The 13,843-nt window shown below is 34.4% G+C and overlaps 1 protein-coding gene across 1 annotated transcript; it reads left to right on the top strand.

Moving 5' to 3' along the window:
• The first annotated feature begins 13,275 nt into the window (after positions 1 to 13,275).
• On the top strand, positions 13,276 to 13,581 carry LOC122800476 (putative uncharacterized protein DDB_G0277057). The gene has a single exon (XM_044069918.1). It carries the CDS (start codon positions 13,276 to 13,278, stop codon positions 13,579 to 13,581), a length of 306 nt encoding a protein of 101 aa, XP_043925853.1.
• The last annotated feature ends 262 nt before the right edge of the window (positions 13,582 to 13,843 follow it).

The following is a 13,843-nucleotide window of genomic DNA, read 5'->3' as shown; positions in this document are numbered from 1 at the left end:
CTAAAACCTAAAGAATAGTCTGTGCTGAAGAGTTTGCCATTTATACCTCTTTCATAACCCCTATAGTTCCAGAGATATGAACATTTATTTGAAATGTGAGGACATAATTTGATTCTTTCAAAAGGCTTAGGCTCTGCCCATTGTAAGTTACAGTGCAAACTTCGTGAGCTCCATTGTAGCGAATTAGTTAATTTCTATATGTGTGCAATCTATGGCATACCAGTACTTCAGGATAGTGTGCTACAGGGTAGAATTCCTGCATATTTCTGGCCCTGTCCTCAGGAGTGTGGTGAGAATATATGTGATCACTGGCATGTTAGAGCATAGTATTCAAGAAATGATGGAGGATCCCGGATACTGATGCCTGTGACACCCTCAGCATGTTCCCTGTTGGTCTCTGAAACATTCCTGTAGCTAAAATTCTAAGTGCTACACATACCTTTGTCTCCACTTGTATGGGTTTTCCTCAGTTTGCCCTGGCTCTGAGTTTTGGAAGGCAAAGTTTGCAGAGTTTCTGTAGTTTGTCTCTATTCACCCTGTAGCATTCTACAATTTCCATGTCATGTAGACTGTGATAAGTTAAAGAGAGAATCTATGAACATTTAGCAGCTATCAAGAAGTGTAAACAAAGAAATGCTTTATATAAACATGCTTGTGCTTTTAAGGATCATACTTTTGGGTTCTTAGTAATCCAACAGGTTCTTTCCGATCCACAGGGGAGAATGGTTGATGAGCATTTAGAGGCATGCAAGCTTATATGGCAACTTCGCCTTAATGCTACTACAGACCCTGGATTAAATGAAGCCAGGAGTATAAACTGCATTTTGAAGTTGAAACATTTTGCAGCTTTTTAATGCACTATTTGGGATCAATCACATTGTATTTTAAGCATTCAATTGGTTTCAGGTATCATGCTGTTTGTATTTTGATTGTTCAATTGTGTAATTGAATTTTGTAGGTATTTCATCGGTGGATTGTATCAGATGATGTTATACATTGTTCTTACATAAATGTGTTTTTGGACTTTGTCAGTTCTGAAGAAGTCCCTGTAAAATTTATGGGATGAAAGTGCTTAACTTGGTTAATAATGGGTGATTCCAGTATTTTATCCTTTTGCTTGTTGTTCTTCTGCATTTTACCTGATAAGTTAAATGGGGTCTGAAAACTCTTCTCCTTCTTGGCCTTGGTCTATTAGCAGCAGCATCATAGACTTCAGCCTGTTGCACATACACATGAAATAACAGCAGGCAGCCCCTAACTGTTTCTGTGTAAACTTGTCCATGGCTGTATTCTGGTAGGTTTTGGAATTCACAGGGAGAGCCAGCAGTGAGTCAACACAGTTGCTTTATAGCTTGTTGAATAGCTCCTCCATCTTGGATTGGTTGATTAGCAAACAATTCAGCTGCTTAAGCTGTAATTAGCATGCCACAGTGTTTACCTTGTTTCTACAGCTCTACACACCATGTAGAGGTGCTTACTGAATCTAAAACAATGTGCTACTGTGAGCACACTTGCACCATGGGACACACACAGTATAAATGGACTATGTAGGCTTTATTGAATCTGGCCAATTCTCTTTACTTTTAAATATAATATAAAATAAGAAAACTATCCAATATATAAAGAATCTCACTTAGTCACAACCTAGTAAAAGACAATATGAAAATTTACTTTAACTGCAGGTTCTCAGGTCTCAGCAGTTACATGCCTTCTTTTATTAGCCTCAATGAATCTATTTTCTATTGATTCTTTGATAGACACATAAATGATGGACCTCACTTTTGAAGAACATCTTTCAGATCAAAGTATTTACAATTGTTGCATATTTCTGACTTCATTTATCAATACCTATAAATACTTCTCTTGTAGCATCATCATTCAGCTGCTAAGGGCCTCTTTCTTACTACTAAGTCAGTGGCTGGTTCTTTATTATTACTACAGATCATTGTCATGTCATAAAACAAGAGCTGAAAGTGGCTGAGCGTAACATTTTAATTACATTTCTTACCATGCATGCATTTTAATAATTGTAATTTGTAACAGTTTATGGTGCCCTAAGTATAGCTTGTTCAAAGTATATCCCTGTGCCATTGTAAATTAACTTAGTCTCTGGGTTCTACATTATTTTTTTAAATGCTTCTTTCGCATCAAGGTATTATACCAAAAGAGAGATAATGTGCTGACAGGAACAGGAGTGCTCACTTCCTAATCCAAAGTGCAAGAAATTGAGATCTTGCTGAACAGTCTGCAACAAGTAACATGCACATGAAGAAATGTAAGCCAACCACCATTCCTAAATAGCCTGTAGGAGTGATCTTCATCAGAAGAAAAGCTCTGAAGGGCTTGGAGCTCAGAATATTGATTTTTTTCCAGCTCTGTTGAAACTCTCAATGTTTGAGCACGTGGAAAGTGCCATTATGCTCTGGAAGTTCACCTGATGTTATATCCTGTGCAGGATATAACCCATATAGCTAAGGGTACTGTAGCAGTGATCAGTCAACCATATACAAAATTGGCATGCTTACTTAATCAACTGTACTGTCTTTATAACAGGCCCAGTTATTACATTTGCCTGCTCATCCTAACAAATATCAGTAACCTTGAGGTTTCTTGTTGGAGGTTTTCTCCCTAGGTTCTGAGATAGTTAATTTTCAGTATTAAATATTTTTTTATCTTTTAATAGTAAAGAGAGGGGTCTATATCAGAATCGCAAAAGCTGTCTTTCGTGAATACATGTTCATCGACACATAAACGTCGAAGAAAAAGAACAGCGAAGTAACAAAAAGAGCGAAATGGAGAATGTCGAATGGATTTTCTTGGCCAGCAGGGTGATTGTGGGAATGAGGAAATTAATAATTTTCCCCACTGTAGTCCAGTCACGGAGTTGGTATATATAAGTAGGGGGGTGTGGAGGTGCAGGGGGGGCTTCCCCCCTGAAAAACATTTGAAAAAGTGTTTTAGGTAAGGTTTGTACAGTTACATGTACCTTACCTGTATGGCGCTGTTACTTCCTGAAATACATTCGGTGTTCTCCATTTCACTCTTTTGGTACTTTGCTGTTCTCGTTCTTTGACGTTTATGTGTCAATGAACATGTATTCACGAAAGACAGCTTTCGCGATTATAATGTAGACCCAAAGAGAGCATTATATAATGATTTGTTAGATTTAAATTTTGGTTATGTTTGTAGTTAGTTTATTTACAGTTTAGATGTTAAAATAATGTACTTCAACACAAAGAAACAAAAACAGTTTAAAACGAAAACCGGCAAGAAACAAACTGAAATAAATCTGAGCAGGATGAGTTAAAATTCAGATTTAATTAGCACTTTCGGAGAAGTCAATGCCTCCTCTTCTTCAGACAATGAACATTTAGTTTACAACGCCTTTATATTGAACTCCACATTTAATTATTCAATTAAGTAATTAATTACTTTTGTTAAATGAACACTACACTTAAAAAACCTTTTACGACTAACATGCACAAATCTAAAAATGCATTAATCCGTAAATTTATATACATTCATTACCATTAAAAATTCATTCTTAAACTTATCAACTTGACTTTGTATTACCATAAATAAATAACTTTAACAAACTCATCTCATAATATATATTACAGATGCCCATTTTATATAATAACAAATCTATATTAACTAAAGATTTTGTATGTTTATTATTTAAATATCTTAACACTTATACATCTTACGTTTTTATGTATACAGTACTTTGAAGTACACTTCCGTTGCACCCATATATTTCCTAAACATTGTGCAATGAATTTATAATAAACTTTACATAAACTATCTATATTAAAACAATCACACATATACACTACTCTAATTTATGCATAACGTATTAATTTATCAGGATAGATCATGGTTTCCCCGTATATTTTTACCTGTATTCATATCAATCTACTACCTTAACTTAACTACCATATTTCACCGACGTAACGCTATTAATTTAAGAATACTTTTTATAGACACATACTCATTTAACCCTGGTGGAACATGGGCTATTGTCCTAATTTGCCACATAATCTCATTAACTTCAAGCTTTATTTGCCACAGGCCACCTCTTAAATCACTTTTCTGTTGTTGAAGTATTATAAATTGAAATTAGTGATTTGAATGCTCCAAAATATGCTTAGCTAGAGCATTTGTTGTGTCTTTCTATTGATGCAATATAAGTGCTCATATATTCTTTGTTTTATTTTTTTCCTCCATTTTGCCTACATAATATGCAGGGCAAAACTCACAACATGCTGCGTATATCACCCCTTTTGATTTGCAATTGTATTTACCATTTACATGATAAGTTGTCTCTCTTATGGTCACTTTGTTCCCAATTTTTATATGTTTACATTGTTGGCATGATCTGCATTTAAACATTCCACAATTTTTATTATAATTAGTTTTTCTCTCAAGTAAAGATTTTAAATTTTGGCCTCTTCTATATGTTATACAAGGCCTATTCCCCAAAATTTTGTTTAAACCATTATCCTCAACTATTATAGACCAATTCTTATTAAGAATCTCCCATATTGTTATATAATCTAAGAAATATGTATATAAGAAATTAAGTCTCACATCATGGCTTACACTCTGTACCTGCACATTATTATATTCAAAGCTTTTCTCTGAACCATGAACACATCCATTTTGCAATAATGGTTTAAAGTGCCCTATGGTTCTTTTCATACTAACTTCGTATATGATATTTTCAACAGGTCTCTCTGGATATCCTCTTTTAATAAACATAGATTTAAGTACTTCACATTCTTTAAAGTAATCACTTTCATCAGATACCATTCTTGCTGCCCTTACTATTTGTCCTTTCACCACTGCTCTTTTTTGGTGGAAGGGATGACTGCTAGTAAAATGAAAGAAGGCATTAGAATGTGTCAGTTTTCTATAAATTATGGTCTTGTATCTCTTGTATGTTCTATCGTTAGCTATATTTATATCTAAATAATTTATATTATCCAGTTCTATACAATAAGTAAATTCCAAAAAGTTAGTCGTCTTAGTAATCTCGACTATGAAAGGCTAAATGAGCTACTTACATAATTTCCAAATTAGAAACATGTCATCTTGGTATCTGGTGTACCATTTGACATTCTCTTGGAATGAATGATTTTTAAACAATAATGATTTTTCCCAGTGGGCCATAATGCAATTTGCAAAGCTTCCTCCGCATGGTGACCCCATCGCCACTCCAGTTTTTGGAGATATATAAGTCCTTCAAAAATCATAAAACTGTTCGTCAAGACTATTTCTAACAATACTTCCAAAAGGTATATGGTTTTATCATCTACTTTTCGAAGTGTCATAAATTCCCTAGTCCATTCTAATCCTAGATCTTGTGGGATGACTGTATATAAATCATTCACATCAATTGTGATAAAGATGTCACTATCTTCATATTCTAACTTGTCTATATTCTGCAGGAAATTCCAGGAATCTCTACAAATTTGCAATTCCTCTTGTAATAAAGGCTTGAGTATATGATCAATAAATTTGGCGCAAGCATATGTTATTGAACCCTTACCATCCACGATAGGTCTGAATGGGGGAGTCAATATAGCTTTTGTGAAGTTTGGGGGAGTCAAAAAGGGCAGGAATTATAGGTGCTGACATATATAAATAATGATAGATATCTATATCAATAATATATTCGAGGAATAAATCATCCAATATACCCCTAATCTTATTGTAGGCCCCATTCACTTCATTAATACTCACTTGTGTGTATACGTTTGTGGACAAATACTTTTTCATATGTATATTATACTCACTCTGGTCCAAAAACACCAACGCACCACCTTTATCAGGTCTCATTACCCTAACCCGACATGCATTCAATAAATCTAGAAATTCAACTTCATTTTTAGTAACATTCATCTTGTTTTTCGTGCTGTTACTATACATAGCTCTGAAGTCCATTTCACATATCTTTTCGAATGTGCTCAGAGATGCATGTAATGGGGGGTTAAATGATCTAGAAACCCTTAAGGTGTTGGTTAGTGAAGAATTTGTTCCCATAAGTGCCATAAGGTTTAACTTGCGCACAAATATTTTAAGTCCACTATAATTTTCACAATATCAGTCTTTTTATCTGGGACAAAAGATAGTCCCTTGGAAAAAAAGACGACCATTTCTTGATCTATGGTTAAGACTGTATATTAAATATCTTAAAATCTCCTTTAGTACTTGTAAGAATCTGTGGCCTCTGTTGTAAATTCACTATCATCTCCTCCGTTAGTTCTGGTGTTTCCTCCTCTGCCCTTGGTTCCTGTTCATATTGGAATTGTTGAAATGTCCACTACGGCCCCTCTGAAAACCCTGAGAATTGTTTGTATTGTTATTACGATCATTGTGGGCCCCCTCCTGTTGGGAATATGGTATCCTATTATTTTGGCCATTAATATTGCTGTTATTATTACTTATTCTTTCACTATGGTGCAACAGTTGTGCCTCTATAGTTTCAACATTGTCATCGTTGCCCACAGCACTACTTGTTTCTTCAATATCTGCTTCCTGATAGAAGTTAGGAATTGCTTGCATATTACTTGTATTTTGCATAGTTTTAGGTGGTCGTGGATAGGCTTTATGATTAGTATATTCATACAGGTCTCTATTAATCTTTTTCTTTTTAGTGGCTAGAAATTTCTCCAAAGTAGCCTCTATAATAGAAAAAATTCTAGCATACTCATATTTATATCTGGGGAACTCAGTGTCTATTTTAATGGAGTGTTCAAGTATTTCCAAATCACTTTTCAAATTATTAATTTCAAGATTGTAAAAATTAATTAATGCCTGTAAAAATTCAATCCCCTGCTTATCAAACAATGCCAACAATTCTTGATGGAATACTGAGTTCTCAATTAGTCCCACAGGGTATCGCTACTGGCACAAACCCTTAGGAACAATTCTTTTTTCCGCACATTCTTGTAGATATGCTACTTCTAATTGTAGTTTCCTGCACTTAAACAGTTTATGGTCAAAGTCACTGAGCAAGGAATTGATAGTACTCACCCTCGGGCTATGTTCTTGCCATGTTCCATTTGGCGTCTCATTCTTAAAAACATTATTATGGCTTAAAAAATTAGCCATAGTGGGAATAGAGGCACTTTCCCCAATAGAACCATTTGTTTCTTGACGGTTCATATGTTGTTGGTGGAACTCAGAATTATTCCCGGTTCCGTTTTGGTGGTTATGGTTGTTATCTCCATTCTGCTGTGGACTCGCCCCTTGTATTCATTCAGGTTCCTGTCTCCTGCTTGCATCAATTTGCACTGGGCTACTACTTACAGTATTAAGACTACGATTCACCTGGGCATCCATCCTCTGTGTCAGGCCATCAACCCGACCAAGCAATAGTTGTACCAATGCCATTAAGTTACCTATGGCGTTTGCCTCAGAGGGAACTAGCATTGTATTAGATCCATTAGTATCCTGCTGTGTAAATAGCACCTGCAAACTATTTCCAGCATCACTTGCCATAGACTTAAACGACGTACTTCTACACAAAGAAACAAAAACAGTTTAAAACATAAACCAGCAAGAAACAAACTGAAAAAAATCCGAGCAGGATGAGTTAAAATTCAGGTTTATTTTGCACTTTCGGAGAAGTCAGTGCCTCCCCTTCTTCAAACATTATCAAAGGAATATGTACATAAGAAATTAAGTTTCACATCCTGGCTTACACTCTGTACCTGCACATTATTATATTCAAAGTTTTCTCTGAACCATGAACACATCCATTTTGCAATAATGGTGTAAATACAGGTAAAAATATAGGGGGAACCATGATCTATACTGATACATTAATACATTATGCATAAATTAGGGTTGTGTATATGAATGATTGTTTTAATATAGATAGTTTATGCAAAGTTTAATATAAATTCATTGCACAATGTTTAGGAAATATATGGGTGCAACGGAAGTGTACTTCAAAGTACTGTATACATAAAAAGTAAGATGTATAAGTGTTAAGATATTTAAATAATAAACATACAAAATCTTTAGTTAATATAGATCTGTTAGTATATAAAATGGGCATCTGTAATATATATTATGAAATGAGTTTGTTAAATTAAGTTATTTATTTATGGTAATACAAAGTCAAGTTGATAAGTTTAAAAATGAAATTTTAATGGTAATGAATGTATATGAATTTACGGATTAATGGATTTTTAGATTTGTGCATGTTAGTCGTAAAAGGCTTTTTAAGAGTAGTGTTCATTTAACAAAAGTAATTAATTAATTAATTGAATAATTAAATGTGGAGTTCAAAATAAAGGCATTGTAAACTAAATGTTCTTTGTCTGAAGAAGGGGAGGCATTGACTTCTCTGAAAGCGCTAATTAAACCTGAATTTTAACTCATCCCGCTCGGATTTATTTCAGTTTGTTTCTTGCCAGTTTTCGTTTTAAACTGTTTTTGTTTTTTGTGTTGAAGTACGTGGTTTAGGTCTATCACAAGTGATACTGGAAATAGTTCACAGGTGCTATTTACACAGCAGAACACTAATGGATCTAATACAATGCTAGTTCCCTCGGAGGCGAACGCCATAGGGAACTTAACGGCATTGGTACAACTATTGCTTGGTCGGGTTGTTTGCCTGACACAGAGGATGGATGCCCAGGTGAATCGTAGTCCTAATACTGTAAGAAGTAGCCCAGTGCAAATTGATGCAAGCAGGAGACAGGAACCTGAACGAATACAAGGGGCAACTCCACAGCAGAATGGAGATAACAACCATAACCACCAAAACGGAACCGGGAATAATTCCGAGTTCCACCAACAACATATGAACCGTCAAGAAACAAATGGTTTTGTTGGGGAAAGTACCTCTGTTCCCACTATGGCTAATTTTTTAAGCCATTATAATTTTTTAAGAACGAGACACCAAACGGAACATGGCAAGAACATAGCCCGAGGGTGAGTACTACCAATTCCTTTCTCAGTGACTTTGACCATAAACTGTTTAAGTGCAGGAAACTGCAATTAGAAGTAGCATATCTACAAGAATGTGCAGAAAAAAGAATCGTTCCCAGGGGTTTGCGCCAGTGGCGATACCCTGTGGGACTAATTGAGAACTCAGTATTCCATCAAGAATTGTTGGCATTGTTTGATAAGCAGGGGATTGAAGTTTTACAGGCATTAATTAATTTTTACAGTCTTGAAATTAATAATTTGAAAAGCGATTTGGAAATACTTGAACACTCCATTAAAACAGGCACTGAGTTCCCCAGATATAAATATGAGTATGCTAGAATTTTTTCTAATATAGAGGCTACTTTGGAGAAATTGATAGCCACTAAAAAAAAAAAAGATTAATAGACACCTGCATGAATATACTAATCATAAAGCCTATCCACGACCACCTAAAACTCTGCAAAATACAAGTAATATGCAAGCAATTCCTAACTTTTATCAGGAAGCAGATATTGAAGAAACAAGTAGTGCTGTGGGCAACGATGGCAATGTTGAAACTATAGAGGCACAACCGCTGCGCCGTAGTGAAAGAATAAGTAATAATTTTATTTTATTTATTTTATTTTATTTTGCATTTGTTGACCGGGCTAGTCTAGCTGGATATATGTCAATTTTCAGTAGAGGCCCAGGGAGAAAAGCTCCACACAATACAAATCAAATTCACATTTACAGAAGTAAATATTTAGAATGCAAATACATTATATTGTAAAGATAAGAGAAGTAAATAAGAGATTGCAAATTTATAAAGTACATAAAGAAGGTTACATATATTTGAAAAAACTTAGTAGAGTTAATAAGAAGTTATATTTAATTGTTGCTAAAGAATACTAGTTAAGAAAAGAGAAGAAAAACAATAGTGTAGATGTAGATAAGAAAGGAAGATAAAGGAAAATGAAATGGAGTAGCAGTTAGGTAATAAATCTAGAAATAATATGTGTTACTTTTTAATGAATCCAGTAATAGCTAGGACTATGATGGAAAGGAAGCATAGTAGTATTTAATATGAAATAGTTTGAGAGAATAGATGCATAATAAGTTGTAAAGATGAAATATTTTCAGAGATGAGAAGGTAGGTTGATTAAGGTAATAATGGATAAGTTGGTCAGTCAGGTTTAGAACAGGGGCACATCCAATGTGTTTTCAGGAAGAGCTTAAGTTTATTTTTAAACAGAGTAGTAGAGGGAAGTGTGGTAAGTTCCGAGGGAAGTAGGTTCCAGGTTTTTCCAATAGAATTAGAAAACAGAGAGTCTCCAGCTCTATTATTTGATTTATTGATGTATGCAAAACATTTTTGTGATGATCTAAGGGACTTAAGGTTATCATAGGGGTGAATAAGGTTAGATAGGATGGGTGTTTTGGTAGGCTGATAAAGTATTTTGCGGACAATGGCCAGTTGATTATATTTTAGCTGTTGCTGAAATTCAAGCCACCCAAGATGCTTTAGATTAATACAGTGATGTGTTCTATATGGGTTACCTGTGGCAAATCTGGCTATGCTATTATAGGAGTTTTCTAGTTTCTTAAGGTTATTTTTTGACAGATTGGTAAATATGGGTGAGGCATAAAAAAGGGAAGAGATTAAATGGGTGTGGGCAATGGTTATTCTTGTTGCAGGAGTGAGGAAGGATTTAATCCTATACAGAGAGCCTATTTTTTTTTATTTGTAGTTTTTAGAATGTTGTTGATATCAACAATAGTAATGGCCAAAATAATAGGATACCATCTTCCCAACAGGAGGGGGCCCACAATGATCATCATAACAATACAAACAATTTTCAGGGTTTTTAGAGGGGCTGCAATGGACATCTCAACAATTCCAAAACAAACAGGAACCAAGGGCATAGGCAGAAATGCCGGAACCAACAGAGGAGATGATAGTGAATTTACAACAGAGGCCACAAATTTTCACAAGTACTAAAGGAGATTTTAAGATATTTAACTATACAGTCTTAACCATAGATCAAGAAATGGTCGACTTTTTTTTCCAAAGGACTATCTTTTGTCCCAGATAAAAAGACTGATATTGTAAAAATCATAGTGGACTTAAAACTTTTTGTGCGCAAGTTAAACCTTACGGCACTTACGGAAACAAATTCTTCACTAACCAACACCTTAAGGGTTTCTAGTTTATTTATAAAACATATAAAAATTGTGGAATGTTTAAATGCGGATCATGCCAACAATGTAAACATATAAAAATTGGAAACAAAGTGACCAAAAGAGAAACAACTTATCATGTAAATAGTAAATACAATTGCAAATCAAAAGGGGTGATATACGCAGCATGTTGTGAGTTTTGTCCTGCATATTATGTAGGCAAAACGGAGAGAAAAATAAAACAAAGAATATATGAGCACTTACATTGCATCAATAGGAAAGACACAACAAATGCTCTAGCTAAGCATATTTTGGAGCATTCAAATCACAAATTTCAATTTATAATACCTCAACAACAGAAAAGTGATTTAAGGGGCAAATAAAGCTTGAAGTTAATGATATTATGTGGCAGATTAGGCAATAGCCCATGTTCCACCACGGTTGAATGAGTATGTGTCTATAAAAAGTATTCTTAAATTAATAGCGTTACATCGGTGAAATATGGTAGTTAAGTTAAGGTAGTAGATTGATATGAATACAGGTAAAAATATAGGCAGAACCATGATCTATACTGATACATTAATATGTTATGCATAAATTAGAGTAGTGTATATGTATGATTGTTTTAATATAGATAGTTTATGTAAAGTTTATTATAAATTCATTCACAATGTTTAGGAAATATATGGATGCAACAGAAGTGTACTTCAAAGTATTGTATACATAAAAACGTAAGATGTATAAATGTTAAGATATTTAAATAATAAACATACAAAATCTTTAGTTAATATAGATTTGTTAGTATATAAAATGAGCATCTGTAATATATATTATGAAATGAGCTTGTTAAAGTTAAGTTATTTATTCATGGTAATACAAAATCAAGTTGATAAGTTTAAGAATGAATTTTTAATCGTAATAAATGTATATGAATTTACAGATTAATGCATTTTTAGATTTGTGCATGTTAGTCATAAAAGTTTTTTAAGTGTACTGTTCATTTAATAAAAGTAATTAATTACTTAATTGAATAATTAAATGTTGAGTTCAATATAAAGGCATTGCAAAATAAATGTTCTTTGTCAGAAGAAGGGGAGGTATTGACTTCTCGGAAAGCACTAATTAAACCTGAATTTTAACTCATCTTGCTTGGATTTATTTCAGTTTGTTTCTTGCTGGTTTTTGTTTTAAACTGTTTTTGTTTCTTTGTGTCGAAGTATGTGGTTTAAGTCTATGGCAAGTGATGCTGGAAATAGTTTGCAGGTGCTATTTACACAGCAGGATACTAATAGATCTAATACAATGCTAGTTCCCTCAGAGGCGAACACCATAGGGAACTTAACGGCATTGGTACTACTATTGCTTGGTCGGGTTGATGGCCTGACACAGAGGATGGATGTCCAGGTGAATCATAGTCCTAATACTGTAAGAAGTAGCCCAGTGAAAATTGATGCAAGCAGGAGACAGGAACCTGAACGAATACAAGGGGTGAGTCCACAACAGAACGGAGATAACAACCATAACCACCAAAATGGAACCGGGAATAATTCAGAGTTCCACCAACAACATATGAACCATCAAGAAACAAATGGTTCTATTGGGGAAAGTGCCTCTATTCCCACTATGGCTAATTTTCTAAGCCATAATAATGTTTTTAAGAACGAGATGCCAAATGGAACATGGCAAGAACATAGCCCGAGGTTGACTACTATCAATTCCTTGCTCATTGACTTTGACCATAAACTGTTTAAGTGCAGGAAACTGCAGTTAGAAGTAGCATATCTACAAGAATGTGCGGAAAAAAGAATTTTTCCTAGAAGTTTGCGCCAGTGGTGATACCCTGTGGGACTAATTGAGAACTCAGTATTCCCTCAAGAATTGTTGGCATTGTTTGATAAGCAGGGGATTGAATTTTTACAGGCATTAATTAATTTTTACAATCTTGAAATTAATAATTTGAAAAGTGATTTGTAAATACTTGAACACTCCATTAAAATAGATACTGAGTTCCCCAGATATAAATATGAGTATGCTAGAATTTTTTCTAGTATAGAGGCTACTTTGGAGAAATTGCTAGCCACTAAAAAGAAAAAGATTAATAGAGACTTGCATGAATATACTAATCATAAAGCCTATCCACAACCACCTAAATCTATGCAAAATACAAGTAATATGCAAGCAATTTCTAACTTCTATCAGGAAGCAGATACTGAAGAAACAAGTAGTGCTGTGGGCAACGATGACAATGTTGAAACTATAGAGGCACAACCGCTGTGCCGTAGTGAAAGAATAAGTAATAATAACAGCAATAGTAATGATCAAAATAATAGGATACCATCTTCCCAACAGGAGGGGGCCCACAATGATCATAATAACAATACAAACAATTCTCAGGGTTTTCAGAGGGGCCGCAATGGACATTTCAACAATTCCAATATGAACAGGAACCAAGGGCAGAGGAGGAAACACCAGAACTAACGGAGGAGATGATAGTGAATTTACAACAGAGGCCACAGATTCTCACAAGTACTAAAGGAGATTTTAAGATATTTAACTATACAGTCTTAACAATAGATCAAGAAATTATCAACTTTTTTTCCATGGGACTATCTTTTGTCCCAGATAAAAAGACTGATATTGTGAAAATCATAGTGGACTTAAAACTTTTTGTGCGCAAGTTAAACCTTGCGGCACTTATGAGAACAAATTCTTCACTAACCAACACCTTAAGGGTTTCTAG

The sequence above is a fragment of the Protopterus annectens genome, chromosome 4.part0 (assembly GCF_019279795.1).
Source record: "Protopterus annectens isolate FY-2018-M chromosome 4.part0, PAN1.0, whole genome shotgun sequence".
Lineage (NCBI taxonomy): Eukaryota > Metazoa > Chordata > Ceratodontiformes > Protopteridae > Protopterus > Protopterus annectens.
This window is presented reverse-complemented; position numbering and strand designations above follow the sequence as displayed.

Bases quoted from the DNA above. Each gene is read 5' to 3' on its own strand.
- LOC122800476 (XM_044069918.1), top strand. From the start codon at position 13,276: ATGCAAGCAATTTCTAACTTCTATCAGGAAGCAGATACTGAAGAAACA.